This window comes from Manis pentadactyla, chromosome 4, assembly GCF_030020395.1.
Source record: "Manis pentadactyla isolate mManPen7 chromosome 4, mManPen7.hap1, whole genome shotgun sequence".
Lineage (NCBI taxonomy): Eukaryota > Metazoa > Chordata > Mammalia > Pholidota > Manidae > Manis > Manis pentadactyla.
The window spans coordinates 157,296,652-157,313,164 of record NC_080022.1 but is presented as its reverse complement, the minus strand read 5'-3'; the positions used below and the strand labels follow the sequence as shown (position 1 = coordinate 157,313,164).

The following is a 16,513-nucleotide window of genomic DNA, read 5'->3' as shown; positions in this document are numbered from 1 at the left end:
GGAAGGGGGTGACGAAGGGAGGGGCCTGAGGAAACTTCTTGGCTGTGACAGTTCATAATCTTGATTGTGGTGAGGGTTTCACAGGTATATAGAGATCTCAAAACTCATCAAGTAGTACAATTTAAATATGTACAGTTTATTATATGTCAGTTTACATCAATAAAGCCATTTAAGGAGAAAGGAAACCAGAGGTGGTGCACTTGTGGAATACTATTTAGTAAGTGCCTATTGTATGCCAGGTTTACGTGCTCTGTGTTGGGGATTGAGAGAGTGAGCGAGAAATGGCCATGCCTTCAGCGAGCTCCCCATCTAGCGAGAGATGAGACAGTAAGCAATGTAAGTCCGGTATGCTAAGTGCAAGGAAAAAGGAACACTCAGGCAACAAGAGGGTCCAGAACACAGTGCCAGCAGGTGCCTCTTCTTGGGGAGGTCAGGGAAACCCTGACGAAAGAGAGGCAGCTGAGCTGAGGCTCAGGACTGGTCTGGTGGAATGGCCTCCCCGTCTGAGGGGATGTCTGGGCAAAGTTGGTGAAAGCCATGTTCTAAAAACCGTGTGCAGTTCAGCCTGACGAGAGCAGAGGACACAGTGGGGCAGTGGCAAGAGAAGAGACCGCGGAGGCTGATGGGCCGGTTTGTGATGCTCTTGCCACCCGTGGCAGTGCTTGGGGCTGGTGTCTGGTGCTCCAAGGCTGAACCAACAGGCTGGCCGAGTCTGTGGCCTGCATCCTGGGACATCGTTTCATCCAGACACTTGGCACGGACCTCCAGCTTCCAGGTTTCGAGGCTGCGACACGCATATTCATGCTCAGTTCTAGTCTGGGTGCTCCGATGTTCTCCAGGAGCCAAAGGGAAAAGCCAGTTTAGGTCCAAGCAGCAGTGGGGAACATCTGTGCGTGAGCATGCCCAGGAGCGAAGGCTTCTGGAGCATTTGCATGTTGGAAGCAACCAACAATAGCTGTTCCGAAGGCAGTTTTTCTACAAGTCAAGAATTTTGCCTCTCTCCCTGGCTGGTGGCACAGACCCCTAAAACCCTGTGCTTTGGACAGTGACTGTCTTGTGTACAGTGATCTGTGTCCTGTCTCGTTCTCCCCAACTCCTGGTCATCCATTAACCAACCAGTCACCACAGGATCTCTCCAGCCATCCTGTAACAGAGGTCAGGGGAAGAGTCCCTTGTTTGCTTCTTTGTTAGAGTGGTTTTCAGAGCAGACTGGGATGTTTAATTCAGGGTATGATTGTCAGAACACATTAAAAATGCAGGCAGCAGTCCAGAACATGGTCAGCTCATGTCAGCCAGACATTTCCGTGTAACCAGAGGAGGAAAGCATGGACAGGGCCTGTGTTAATGGAGTAGACACCCAGCTGCATAGTAAGCTCCAGCTCCTGCTTCTCCTCTTGACTGCCACCCTCTAGCTGGAAGAAAGTAGCTCATCTTTAAGCTGTTAGTTGAAATGGAATTGCTGCTTAAGCAGCATTCCTGTGATCTGGAGACCGAGTTGCTTACACCTCCCAAGCAGAGCTCTAGTGCTCCCATTCAGGGGGACTGTAGCTGCCGTGGCTGTTGGGATCTATCAGTCAAAACAAGTGAGAAGCAGGGGTTTGGTGGTTTATTCTTGCATTGGGGATTCCATGCTGTCTTCTGGAGAGTTGGACCAAGAGGGCAAGCATAGATGCTCTGACTGGTTTCCGACTCAAGGGAAGCTGAGGCCAGCACAGACGGCTAAAATCAAGCGGGTAGAGGAAAGGCCGATGGGGATTAATTATCCCAAGTGGGTTATTTATATCAGCCGATGTCAGGAGGGAAGGAGTTTTTAATGATATTGTTGGGTTTGGGTTTTTTATATCTGCTCACCTGCGCTAGAGGAAACAAGCCAAGAATGGTCTGGCCTGAGCTCTGTGGCTGTTTATTCTGCCTTCCCCACCCCACCGTGCTGTTTGCCAGCTGGACTGTTAACTGGACCAGTGCTCCCTTTTTGCTGTGTCAGTCCTAGAAAGTCATGGTTATTGTAATTTGGGGCTGGTTTCCCAGATGGGTGGGTGAAGTGGGTATCTAACTGAATTTGTTTTCTTGCATTTCAGTTGTTCCAAGGAAGTCAAGGACGAGCATACCTCTTTAACTCCGTGTGAGTGTCTGAATGTACATCCATTGTCTGGTGCACATTTTGAGGGGTGGTGAAAGAGCAACCCTTAAACCATGGACCCTGCTCTCTCTGCCACAGTAAAAACCCCATGCAACATTACTCTCTGCAGTTAGCAGCCAGGAGTCTTTGGGGCACTTGGGGGACAGCATCTTTGGCTAAAAATAATATATTCATTCCCTGAAGTAGGCACAGCAGAGGGCTGTAGTCTCATAGGGAAGGAGCTGAAGTGCTTCTGAAAGAGCCTCAACATTGGGCCTCATAACCCGGTCTGAGATGTGTCACTGGGGAAGAGAAAAGGCGAACAAATGACACTGTGATCTGTAGCAGGAGCTCAGGCTGGAGGACAGGCCCGGGTAGTGGAATCTCTGTCTTCCACTGCAGCCGTGGCCAGCATGGCCCTCAGTATCACTCACGTCAGTTTATAGCCTCTTGCCTGGGTAAGCCTGATGTACTGTGAAAACAGAGGTCTAGCGTGTCCAGCCTAAGACAGTTCGTGATCTGGGAAGGAGGATAGTGTATTTGATACCCAGGCTCACTCATCCTCGTGATCAGGACAAGACCATGCCGCTGTGTTGGACATCGTCACATTGGGCATCTTTGGCTGCATCCAGTTTGTAAGCCCTGAGGACCTGTGCCTGTGGCTGTCAGTTCATCCCCTTAAGTAGTCCAAGATAAGAAGCATTATTAGAAAAATTCCAAGCAACGTCTCAACCATGAAGGTGGCTTTTCATAGACTCACTGAATCAGAACTTGCAGGTCTTAAATTCATTTTAACTGAGATGTTTCCCCGTGGCTCCTTTTTGTGGGTGGTTATTGCTTTCGGTTATAAACGATGCTCTTTGTAGTGCTGGCTTCCCTTGAGGCAACCGTGCTCAGTTATTTTTTGCTCGGTGCCTAGCTTGAACAGCTGATGATGGACACGGGACTCATCACATGTTCTCTCTCTGTGTCCCTGGCGTAGAGTTAATGTGGGCTGCGGGCCTGCCGAGGAGCGCGTTCTGCTAACGGGACTGCATGCGGTTGCAGACATTTACTGTGAAAACTGCAAAACCACCCTGGGCTGGAAATATGTAAGTACTGAGGAGTTTGGTGGATAGAGAGAGGGCTCTGAGAGGAGCTGAGGGCCTCACACTAGAATGCTGTTCTTCCACTTGCTTTCTACGGCCTGTGGTCTTTGACCAGGACAGGAAACTGAGCCCAAAGAGCAGTTCCTGACACTCCTGTCTGCTACACTCATTCTTCCCTTTTCATGATAGTCCCCTCCTGCTACACATTTCTTCCCCCTGCCCCTGAGACAGACACACACACACACACACACACACACACACACACACACACACACACACACCTACCTTTCCTACCTTTACCTTTCCATTAAACAATAGCACATGGCATTTCCTGACTACTTACTGTGTGTTCTGGGCATACGTTATTTTATTTCTTCTTCACAGCATCTCTAGAAGATGTCATATTTTAATCCCTGTGTTATGGATGAGGAAACTGAGGCTTAGGTAGGTCAGTAGTATGTCCAGTGTTACCCAGCCACTGCAGAGCCAAACCATGGAAAGGAGACCAGGTGGTATTCTGCCCGCAGAGCACATGCTCTCTGATGCCCCAGTGAATGTCCACAGAGCCTCTCTTAGGTCCTGGGCCCTGTGCTAGGCACCATCAAACATTATGGTCTTTAATGTCCACTGTCCGATGTAGTCATGGCTGGACTCTCTCAATTGGACATTCATTCCTTCATTGTTTAACTCAAAAAATATGTTTAACATCTTCTTAGTACCCAGGAAAGTGAGCAGTTCTTTGCCAGGGTGAGGAGGTATCTGTGTTCAGTGAAAATGAACTTGTGTTATTGTTGGCACATAGTTGCACAATGTTCTGCTCTGCTCTGCCATTGTGGGGATATTAAAAAAATGCACTCCTGTCTTTGGGAGGACAGTTTACTCCATGTAAAATGCCCTAAATTCCCTGCCCTGTCAGTTGTACAGGGACAGTGTGGGGCTGGCTCATGCGAACAGTTAGGTAGCTCAGCAGTAGTCACAACTGCCCACAGAGTGATAGCATAGGTGTGTTGATTGTAACATATGTACCACTCTGCAGGATTTTGATAGTGGGGTGGTGCAGGAGGTTTTGCATGTGTGGGAGCAGGGAGTGTAGGGGAAGTCTCTGTAACTTCTGGTCCTTTTTTCTGTGAACCTTAAACTCTAAAAATATGAAGCCTATTAAAAAAAAGATGTTGAGCAAAAGAAGCCAGACATAAAGGTATGATTCCATTTAAATAAAGTTCAAAAATGCACCAGCTTACAAACCTTATACCACTGCTTTTAGATTCCTCTTTTTCACATCTCCCTTGACATGTTCAGGAGTAGAAAGAAAAATCCTGGACAGTGTTTTTCATGATGCCAGGATGGTTTAGCCACAGCTCCCTGGGGCCACCTTGGTTGTTCCTTGTGGGAAAAGCCATCCTCTGCTGTTATACTCCCCCGCTGTGGTCACTGGCCTCCTCTGGGTAAGCCGGGGCCACAGTTCTGGTTTTGATGATCTAGAAATGGTCTGCCACTTCTCTTTTTCTCAACCTCTTGCCATCTTATTCCATTGAAGAAGTGCAGGATTACGGACAGAAGGCAAATCTGGGTGGGCTGGATTTGCTCCTAACTTCAGGTAAAATGATTCACTCTTTGTTAAAGCTTTATTGAAAGTCTGTGCTGGATACAAAGGGGGATGAGATCCAGTCCTTGCCCTCAGGGTGTTTACAATCTGATACCAAGGAGGAAAGCAGGAAACAGATGAAACAGCCTGAAGGTATAGTGATGTGCACAGGAAAACTGAGAAACGTCTGTCTCCCCACATTACTGATCACCTCTGTATGCCAGGCCCAGTGCTCCAGTCTTTCATTCCATCATTTCTTCTGCCCCTCACAGTAGCCCTGTGAAGTAAGTGTAATTATCCCAGTTTTGTAAATCAAAAGTTTACAATTTCATAAATTGTAAATGGAAGCTGAGTGGTTAAGTGAGACTTCCAATGCTAGGCTGCAATAGAAGCTGAGTTCAGTCTGGGATGTAAGACTCCACATCTCGTGCTCTGTCCACTGGAGTCCAGTTGTGACATTCTGCAAGTGCCCTGTGGCTCGGGGGCTGTTTTTGTTTAGTTTTTGTTTGGTTTTATTTGTTTGTTTAATGGGGATACACTCACTCTCCTGGCTATGTTTTTCCCTCCCCTTCCCCTGAGCAAACTGCTGTGGAACAGTAGGTCTTACTCCCGAACCACATTCCTCTGTTGTGTGCACATCACACAACCCACAGAGCTGAGGAATAATGAGGCTTCAGGGAAATTACTGCTGAGCCCATGGCTCTTGTGTGTGCGTGATGTGTTGGCACTTTCTTTGTTGGTGCCCCTCCTCTCTTTTCTCCTCTCCCTGCTTTGTGGCATGATTGCCCTCTCCCCAAGAGACTCAAGTCTGAACTCTTGTTCTGAAACCCAAAGCCCCTGAGCTCTAGGACAGAAAATGCAGTTCATATTAATGCTGCCCAGAACCTATGCAGAGTGGGATTTAGTCACTGACTAATTCGGGGGACTCAAGAAAGAGCTCACGTCCACATCCTCCGCACAGCGAGCTTAGCCCTCCCATCACTCTGAGGACCAGTGTTTCTCAGCTGGCACACCAGGACTTTTACATATCTGTGTCCGCAAGTAAAATATCCTTTGATCCTACACCTGTGCAGGCCTTCTTTCTGTGGGGCTCATTAGCTGGGAGAGCCCATAAGGGCTATACGTTGGGGACTGTAACCTGTTGGGTGGTTTCTGCTGAGTTGTTCTCAGGAGGCCTGGAAGCTGGCAGGGGCTTGAGGGCTGCTGGGTCCTTCAGCCTGGAATTCATGTAGCTCCTTTCTCCCTAGAGAAAGGCAGCAAAACTAAAATGGGCTCAACACATCTGCCATAGAAACACTAAGAAATTAAAAGGAGACCTGTCTGGCCTCACAGTACTTTGCCCCTCTGCCTGAGTGTCTTGAATCTAAGCCTAACAAAGTACAGTGTAAAATATGGCAAAAGAAACTTTATGGATATAACCATAGGGCAGATTTCTGGTTAGTATCCGAAACCAAGTTCCCCTAAGATTCTAAGGCTGCATAGGCACTCATTCACCTAGCAGTTATATACTGAAGACCTCTCGTGTGTCAGCCAGTCTGCTGGGCACTAGGGTTACAGCAGTGAAGAGAACAAATGAAAATCGCTGCTGCCCAGGAAGTTTATATTTTAGTAGTGGGAGGTAAACAATACACAAAACAGATATGCAAGTTATAGTGTTTGCTGGAAAGTGATAAGCACAGTGAAGGAAAATAAAACAAGAAAGCAGAGAGGGGGTGGGTGGAAGTTAGGACCTTAAGTAGAGTAGCTGGGAAAGACCTACTGAGATGGTGACATTTGGACAAAGACTTGAATGAGCAAAGATCCTGAAGAAATTCTATTGTAAATATTTAGAACATTTAAATCCAGAATATTTCAACTTAAAAATATTTCAATTCTGTTGTATATCCTGAGAAAGTCCCAGTGTTTCCTTAGTGCTGTAGTTAAGTGAAGGGGGTATAGTGTGCTTGAGTGGGTGAGTTCTCTCGGTGAGTGTGGATGAAGCTAGGGCCAGGCTTCAGTGGTCTTGATGCCTGTCAATTGGCTTCACCTCTGCCCCTGTCTCAGAAATGTCCGCTGCTTGTCTTTGGTCATTCAGTGTATTTTCTTTTTCTTTGTGTTTTCTAGGAACACGCATTTGAAAGCAGCCAGAAATATAAAGAAGGCAAATACATCATTGAGCTAGCACACATGATCAAGGACAATGGCTGGGACTGATTGGAGTGCATCCGTCCAGCCCAGTGTCCACGTGAATGCCATCCAACCGAACTCTACCCAAGCGTGAGGGAGTGACTGAACCCTCGGTTCCATCCATTTAGGGGCCTTGCCATCTGGGGCATTCCCCCTCCCTGACACCGTCTTTCTGGTGACTGGCCTCTAAATCGCTGTCTCTGTCTCTTTGCTTTGTATCTGTTTGTGAGTTGATCCTGGCTTCTCTCTCTGTTCTAGTGTTGGCTGAAAACAAAACAACGAAAGGACAGACCGCATGGCGGCAGCCCACCTTGATAAGGGTCTCAGGGCCCACGTGAGAGCTCCCTGATGGCCTCTTGTCAGGAGAACAGTGGCACAGCATGGGGGTGTGAGGAAAAGGGAAAGGGAAAGGGGGGACCTTGAGAATCCTGGGGGTGGGCAGGGGATGAGAAGGTAGAGGTAAGAACAAAATTGTGCTGCTCCTGGAGCCCCAGTAACTTAGGCTTGAAATAATCAACTTGTCTAAAAGAATGAAGAGAAAAAAAAATACCTCATGACTGCATTCTCTCTGACCATATGTGCCAGGCCAGCATGTGAGTGCGAGAAGTGGCCCTGATTCCAGCTGGCGGGGCAGGGGCCTGGTTCTCCTGGGCTCAGAGGGAGGGTATCCTGGAAGCAATGAGTGGCTTGGGAAAAGCCCGGATGGGTTTTGATGGCTCTGGTGCCTCATGCTCCTCTGGGTAATATTCTTCTTGCCTCTTCAGCCACCATAGGTGAGAGGAAAGGGGACGGCCATTTGCAATGGGTGCAAGAGTCAAACATCCCAAAAGTTTTTACCAACAACCAAATCAAAGCAGTAATTGAGCAGAACAGGGAACAAAGAGGATTGCTGTTTGGGAGCTCCTGCAGAAACAGCTCAGATATTGGGCCAGAAAAAATAAAAAGTAGAACCAGTTAGCAATTCTGAGTGTCTGACCTTTGTTTTGGACCCTTAATAAGAGAAGAGCATTGTGGCAAGGAAAGGGGTGGGGTGGGGCGATGCCAGGGATAGTTTGGATTTGACCCACTGTGGGATAGGTGTATCTTCTCTGGTATGCAGTGGCTTCAGTGAGGTCAGCAATTCTTTGTACATAGAGTTTTAGGTGTTTTTCTCCAATTTACTGTAGATTGTGGAAAACAAAGTACGAAGGTTTTGAGCTTTAGTGATGACCTGGCTGCTAGACTCCTCGTGTCCCTAGCTGTTCTCCTTGGACTTGAATGTTTGAGAGAGAGCTGTCAGAGCAGTCCAGCATTAGGGAGGGCTTAGATTTGGTGTCAAACATCAAGTTACAGATTCCAGCATTACCTCCTACCCCCCCCCCCCCACACACACCTCACCATCCAAAGTTCACTGTTTGGGAAATGGAGAAAAAATCCCTATAAGGCTCATAAGAGAAAAATTCATTACATTTTAGTCAACACTGTGAAGTCTGTTCTGCAGCAGTTCAGCCAGTATACGGTGCATGACTGATACTCATTTAACTGAGTTAATTTCATTGCTTAGACTGAAAATATTATTATTGTTAAAATATGTATAGGTTATGTTATGTAATTCTCAGCATCTCAAGTTCCAAGTAGTCTGATTTATAGGAAAGTTCACTCTAAAAGTCATAAAAGAGTTCAGGGAGACAAGCATTATAAAATTGATTAACCAAGATGCAAGCAGCCAACCCAGGACGTTTTCAGAATTGAACCAAATTCCCGCAGTGGGTGAGTCCATGGTGAAAATGCCTTGTGGCGCCTCTGTGTACTGATGGCAGAGTGGGGACCTGAGCTAGGCGTGGTCTTGGCCTGGCCGTGGTGGGCAGCAGGCCCGACTGCAAGCGGGGTAGTTCTGTGTTTACCCGTAGACGGCCTCTGTGAGACAAAAGGATTCTTAGAAATCGAGTTTTGTTTGGTGCTTTAGTAGCCCTGGGAGATTAAGTTGTTCTCTCCACATTACTAAAAAGCAGACTAAGGTTCAGAAGAAGTATTTCATTTCCACTCTCAGAGAAACAGTTCTTCTGGCTCCCAGGCCCAAGATTTCGATAAAAAATATTTTCCACTTTCACATTCCCAAGCTGGCTTGCCAGCATAGAAATCAGAGGTTCCCTTCTCTGTCCCCTGTGAAGGTAGTGGCCTTCATTTATGGATTTTGATTAGCCTTTTTGCTCAGGGAATATCCTGGCTATTGAAACTCCTTTACGTAGGAAGAAAATAGGGGTTAAATATGGGTAGGTGTTTTGTCTTTAAAACTAAAAATGGAGTGTGGTGACACAGAAATGGGACATGGGTGTCCTACAGTTTTCAAGGAGCAGAACAGTGTGCCACTGTTGTCCCTTGGGGATGGGACCTCCGATTGTTGCATGGATCAGAGCAGGCTCCAGTTAGACCCTGGTTCTGTTTTTTTCTGATGACTCTCCATTGAGCATCTGGTGGGTACATGGCGCATACTTGGTGGGAGAGATCTGAGTAGAATGTTGGTTTTTCCATAACTACAGGAAAAAAACAATTCACTAGGCTTTCCCTTTGTGTCAGTGAAACCAAAAGTGCTCCTTATAACTTGAGCTCCACTCATGGCTTGTGTATGTACCATCCAGCAGTATTGGAGAGACCACCGCCCCGTGACGGAGACCCATCAACTCATGGCCTCAGTTCATTCTTTAATTTCCTCACCGAATTATTGACTCAAAGCATAACCAAAGACCTCGTCCACTCACTCCTGGTAGGTTCAGGGAATTGGAGTTTGGTGGTAAAGCTTAGACAGAGTGCAGGGAGTCTGGAAGGAGAAAGGGAGAAAGGGGAAGGCATGCAGTTCTATACCTCAGCCAGCAGCTGCCTTCATTTTCAGCTGAAGTCCAGCGGGCAGACTATTTCCATCTCCCCTGTGCCACCCGAGCTCATACGGCCCTGGCGGCCTTGTTCCCTGGGATATTACTCGTCTCAGGCTGCTGATGGGTTGACTTGACAAGAATCAAATATAGCCAAACTTAACGCCCACAGATTGTTGGCTGGGCTTGAGTGCTGCCTCAACTCCTGCGACAGTAGTGAAATCATGAGACAGGATAGAATGAATCTTTACTGGTGGGTCTGTGTATGAAAAAGAGGTGTCCCCTTTATCAAAAGATTTTCCAGTGGATATATATAAAGGAAACAGTTGCTTGTGAAATATACTTTTGTAAATAATATTTAATTTTTTAAATAATATATTTGGTGCTGTTTTCTCAGATCCCCTGAGAGCACTTTTTATTTTCATTTTTTAATTTTATGGTTTCCTCCACATTTCTTGAAATATATTTTAAGAGTAACAGTGATCACCAATGTACTCTTTTTTTTAGAAAAAGATCTCTATCACTTTAATCTGGACAGAGGCAATAAAGTAATGTCTCTCTGCATTTTTCCCCAATGGCACAGACTCTGCAGTACATTACCAGGTTAAGAATTGAAATATTTTCTTGCACCAGTACTGGCTAGAAAATAAAATAAAATAAAATTTAGTAACAACTTAGAGGGATTCCTCTTGTGGGAAAATTTCTAACAATTTGGGATTTTGTTTTGTATTTGTGTGTGTGTGTGTGTGTGGTACAAAGCACTTTGGGTTGTGCCTCCTGTTTTCTTGTTAATTGAGGACACTATACCTACAGTTACAGTTTACACCTTGGGCACATAAGGTCTTTCTTCTGTGTCTCTCTGGTTGTTTTGTTTCCAAGTGGACCAGCAGCACAAACCATAGGGATTTTGTCATCCTGAGCAGGGAGCTGCTGCTGATTGGCTCCGTTTTCTTTGTGTTCTCAGCTTTTACAGACTATAAAGGAAATCTGTTGTTCAGGAAGATCAAGCAGAACCAAGTCTGTGTTTCTAACTGAGATGTGAGTGTGCATTCATCATGTTTCCCAGGGTTCCACTTGTGGTAGATGCCACGTCATGTTAAACGTTATTAACTGGTTTGGGTTGAGAGAGCATGAATAAAATAATACACATACCTTGTAGGTAAACAGCTTTTTTTTTTTTTAAGGTCAGATTGCCTCAGGTTCAGAAAGAGGCTGGGAAATCAAATCTTGAACACAATTAACTTGTATATTTTAAAAAAGAGTCTGCCTCAAAGGAGAAAACATGCTAGTGGTCTAGGTAAAGGAAAGAGATCTTTAATTTTTGAATTGAAATACAGTCATGAAATCTGCCAGCAGTGAAAGGTAAAGCCATGAAGAAACAAGCTATTGTATTTTTACCAAATTCTGTCTGCCCGTTTGTTTTGTATAACGTTTTGGTGAAAGTAAGACTCCGTTCCCTTTTCCAACCTGCGAGACTATCTTTCAGTACAGAATCTGTCTGTCTGTGCTTGTGTTTACAAACGGTATTTGTTGGGTTTGGGTTTTGTTATTTTCTTTCTTTATCTTTTTTGTTGGTGGTGGTAGTGGCATTTTTCAGGTCACATTGCTTCAATAACAAAGATAATTATTTTCAAATAATTCGTCTTCACCTTTTTCCTGTATTTGTACCTAGTGATTCAGTATTAGAGAAAAGTGAATTGTTTCTGTCATGTTTCCAATCTGTGTTGGTGCTCATTTGAGAAAATAAAATTTTCAAATACTAATTCTTTAGAGGGATCATGTCTTAATTGACCCAGCATGTTTTTTTTTTTTTTTGAGAGGGCATCTCTCATATTTATTGATCAAATGGTTGTTAACAACAATAAAATTCTGTATAGGGGACTCAATGCACAATCATTAATCAACCCCAAGCCTAATTCTCAACAGTCTCCAATCTTCTGAAGCGTAACGAACAAGTTCTTACATGGTGAACAGTGCGAGTGACCCAGCATGTTTTATCTTTACATTGAACTTTGAAAGTAACTAAAAGGCCTGTAGGAGGTCATCTGTCTAACCCCATTCACAGATCTGTCAGCTGAGACCCTGAGGGGTTATTTTTTTCAAGGACAGTTGGCCAGTAATGAATAACAATCATGTCTCCTGCTTATCTACAAATGCTGCTCCTGGCTTTAGATATCAGAAATGCACTTTATTATTTCTGTCTACTAAACCCCATATTTTTAGATTGCTTTGGAGATAAGATTGCATTAGGTGAAGGGAAAAAATAAGTAAAACAATAAAACTATGTCAAAAAGAGGCAGCATTATCTCTGAATAATTGGTTAACAAAGAAAGGTAAAATTCAGTTATAATACATGGAAATCAACTGTTTTTGCTCACTGAACAAATATTTATTAAACATCTATTAGGTTCCAGGCACAGGGTGAGGCAATTCAACCATCCTAATAAATCAGCTGTTTGTTTTCCAAGTACCTTTCCTCCTGTATTGCCCACATGCACACAGCCTTGCATAGCTAGTCGCTGTAAGTACAATTTTATATTCTGGTGTCTTTATTTAATGATGAAACATTTTTGCTTAGACATCAATTTATACTATAATTTAAAGTACTTTTTCAAAAGCTTGCCTCCATAACTTAAAGAGCTCCCACCTTGCATAGACAACCTAAATGGCAAAGAAAGGATATTAAAACCACACAAGTATGTGTATAGGTTTGTGTGTTTTCACATTGGTGATGATACTTTAAAAGCCTATTTCCTAAAAAATAGGAAACACCTTCTCTACTTCCTGTGAATTTTCTGGGCTTGGATGCAGTTAACTTTGATATGCCCTTGAGTGTATTATCGTCTTCCTGTGACCTGTTTTGCTTCAGTGGATATACCTGTTGGCACTTCATTCTTGGGCAGACCGGGAGGAGAGGAAAGATAACATGTGCCCAAGACAGCTAGTCTCAAACCAGCAGTCCTTGAGTCCTCACCCTTCCAAGTTTTTATCCCGCAGCAGCTGTCCTGGGGGTCAGGCTGGGAGAAAGTGAGGTGAGAATACTAGTTTTCACTGAAGGTCTGATTTGTGCCAGCCCGTGTTGGGTGCTTTGCTTACACAACCTCGTTGAAGATCCTTGCAAAGAGAGCCTTCCTCACATCATCCTAGGAGATCCTCACTGCCCTGTGGGGACGCAGTGACAAATGCTTATTATCCCCCATTTTGAAGGTGATGAAATTGAATTTTGCAAGGTTTCATTGCTAGTGACAGGGCCAGGGATCATAGCCTGACTTCACAGTCCTATGCTCTTTGCCTGTACTGTGTTCCAAATGTCAGCCTCTCCCTCCAGCCTTCTCAGTTCTAGTGTGACTACTGGACACTTTCCCAGTCTCACCACTATGACTGTTGATTAAGGGTTGGGGGAATGGAATGCAAATTAGAAAATTAACATAAATAAAGCCACAAAGATCAATGCTAATGAAAAATACTGTGTATTTCATAGCTGAGTATAAACTGGGCTTTGTTGTTTTTTAATACTCTAATGGATTGCGTTTGTAATCCTTGGCCCCTTAATTAATAGTAGTACTTAATAAATGCTTGGTGAACATTGCATTAATGTGGATGTGGAGAATGAACAGCTTTAAAAAAATACCTGTTTAACGTGTTAGTATCCCTAAGGGGAGAATGGAGAAGAGGTTAGCACTGAATGTTCCAACGTACAGTAAATAGTTTCACTGTGAGTGCTCAGTTCATCATATGCATTTATTTATTCAACAAGCATTTTTTTTGACATATAATATGTACTTCATTTTAGTCAGGAAACTAACCCCAGGGAGCAGAAAATCAGTAGTGCTAATTCTGCAGAGGAGGAGAACAAAGGGTTATGTGTAGCCTACCTATTGTTGGCCAAATATCTAGCCACATCAGCCACCACCCTCACAGGCAGCTGTTTCCTGCAGAAGCAATTGCTCATAAGTCCTTTAATCAGAACCTAGAGCAGGGCACAGGGCAAGCTCTGGAGTTAGAGCACCTGGTTTCAAATTCTGGTTTCCCTTAGTTAAAAGGTAATGCACAGAAAGGCTCGGCCCATGGCCTGGCACATAGTAGGGAGTCAGTAATAAAATGATTGTTAACATTACAGATTCCTCAAGTCTATTTTGAATTGGAAATGGGATGAAGAGGACTGTTTGCTCTTTATGCACTATTTGTTTCATTTTGCAACAATCCTATGAAACAAATATCCCTGTTTTATAAGGGAATGAACTGAGGCTCAAAGGGCATAAATAACATGCCCATGGAAGATCTGGGATTTTTTTAACTCTTGTTTTGATTCAGAGGCCCACACCTTATCTGTGGCCCCAGCCTGCCATTCAGGAAACAGGCATAACTATCAAATAGGAAACTTTCTGGCAGATCTGACCTAGCACACACCCAAAATGTCGTGGCAATTTTGTTCTATCATGTTTTATTTTTCTTTTATGGAATGGAAACCCTGGCTTTTCCATTGGGAACCAAGAGTTTAGAACTGAGTAAGGATTGAGTTGTACTATGCCTTCATTTTATAGGATTTCAGGCCTATTGATTGCTGTGCTATGATTTTGTGCTTATTTTGGGGGGGGGGGACGAGTGTTGCTTTCAGTTTTTCAGACAGATTTAAAAGATAAAAATCCAAAAACTTGCCCACGTAGAAGTGACTGAAGTATCCAGCGCATGACAACATTGTGGGGCTATTTGGGGATAACTCTACAGGCTAGCTTAGAATAAGCTAAGAATTCAAAGTTCATGCTACATGAAGATACTTCTAATTCCCCAGTGATACAGGATCATTTTAATGACAGAATAGCTAGAGAAGCTGAACTTTTCAAGGCATTAGGAAATTATTTGGAAACAATGATAGAACAATTGAGCTATATTTATTTTGATTTAAAATGATGTTGATATTTTATCTCAAGCTCAGAAATTAGCAGGGTCAAAGCAGAAAGAAGGTTAGCTTTGGAGTTGGACAGATGGGGACTTAAAGCCTGACTGCAGGCCTGTATATTAGCCACTGTGAGGAGGTCTCTGCAATTCTCAGGACTACTTCCTATCACTTACAAATCAGGGATGACATCAACCACTCATAAGTTATTGTGAGGATCAAGTAATAGCCATAAAGTGCCCAGCACATTGCCTAGATAAAAAACAGGCCTTAGCAAGTGTCACTTGTCTTTTTCTTTGCAGAGTGATTGGAATTCACTGTGATGAGCACTGATAACACATAGGATATTTAGGATCCAACATTCATCCTGTGACCCACATCTGCAAAGGAGACTGACACCCAGTGGGGTGTATGAGTCAGCAACACTTGGTCCTGGGCCTGGTAGGTAGCAGAACTGGACTGGAACCTCGAGCATCTGGACAGTCAGGCTAGTTAGTGGTGCCTGCATCACACTACTTGGCTGGTACTTCTAGAGGAGACCGTGTATGTTTATAGAATGAAAAAAGGTCGTCAGCTAAGAAAACATCCTTGCATTTTGGATGCTGTTAAAAATGTTTATAGGAACCGTCTTCAGCGGTCTTCAATCAAGCTCGCTCTCCTTGTGCCCTGTTGCGATGTGCAGGCTGCACACAGGAGGAGGCAGTGCTCTCAGACTTGCTCACCTCGGCCTCCCCTGGACTGCCTTCCTCCGATTCTGAGCCACTTCTCCAGAGCGAGGCCACACAGGCACAGCAACCAAGCAGTTCATCAGGGACGTTTTATTTATAGTTTTAATAATGGAGTCTCTTGGGAAAACTTTGGCTTCCCATTCCCAGAAGCAAAAATTCATCTACAGAATGTTCTTGAAATTTATTAGTTTTTTTTCTTCCTACCACATTCTTTGAGCCACCTCAATAGAGTTTAAATTGTCCCTTCACAAAAGGAGAATTTGAGCTGTCATTCATCTGGCTGGAATGTTCTGTACCAAGCCAGCACTCTGTCAAAAATTGAGCATATAGGCTGATGCTGCTAATGACATAATCCTATGTTAAGGTGCCATGTTTATTGCCAAAACTGCCACTAATCTAACAGGGGCTTGTTTTAGCTTTGTCCTGTGCCCAGTCCCCTATTTCCAGGACATCACCCACCTCAGGAGGCACACAGGCTTGACATTGTTTCCATGGTGATGAGACCTACCCAAGTTTCATTTCATTTTATATCCCAATAATATTATAAAGAAATAGTACCAGGGAGAATGCTGTCATCTGAAGGAGGAGGATTGAGGAAAGGAAGAGTCACTGACCTCCTGGGGCCCTAGCTGTAGGAGGGATTTCTGGAAGTTTCTGTTTAACAAGAGGAAATGGGTAGTCAGTTATCTTGCTTAGAAAAGGTCAGTTACCACAGAGATAAACTGGTTTGGACCTGTTGTGTCCAATGCATCAGATATTTCATCTTGCCTTGGGTAGACTTAAGTTTAGCCTGATTTAGTCTGAGGGAAAGTCACCGTGAAAAAGCAGTGTGATAAGATAGGCATGAGAATGAGAATTCTCTACATGAGAATGCCTGTAAACATCTTTTCTGCCCACGGGCAGGAGACTAATTGATGCATGAGGATTAAAAAGTAGGCTTCCAGGCTCAGGTTAGCCGTGTGACTGTAGATAGGTTGCTTATCTTTTGAGGCTCAGCTGACTCACCTGTAAGAGAAGGTTGTTGTGAGGCCCAACTGAGATAATGCACATCAAGTGCCCAGATGGAGCCTGGGACCCCAGA

The 16,513-nt window shown here is 44.3% G+C and overlaps 1 protein-coding gene across 3 annotated transcripts in view; it reads left to right on the top strand.

The window, feature by feature from the left end:
- The window catches only part of YPEL2 (yippee like 2), a 57,852-nt gene extending 46,282 nt beyond the window's left edge, over window positions 1-11,570 (top strand). For all 3 annotated transcript variants that reach the window (XM_036879527.2, XM_036879528.2, XM_036879529.2), the window contains exons 3-5: window positions 2,079-2,122; window positions 3,102-3,210; window positions 6,896-11,570. In XM_036879527.2, the coding sequence (XP_036735422.1) occupies window positions 2,079-2,122; window positions 3,102-3,210; window positions 6,896-6,985 (243 nt within the window). In that variant the 3' untranslated portion in view covers window positions 6,986-11,570. The remainder of the gene's footprint in view (window positions 1-2,078; window positions 2,123-3,101; window positions 3,211-6,895) is intronic.
- Window positions 11,571-16,513: the final 4,943 nt, after the last annotated feature.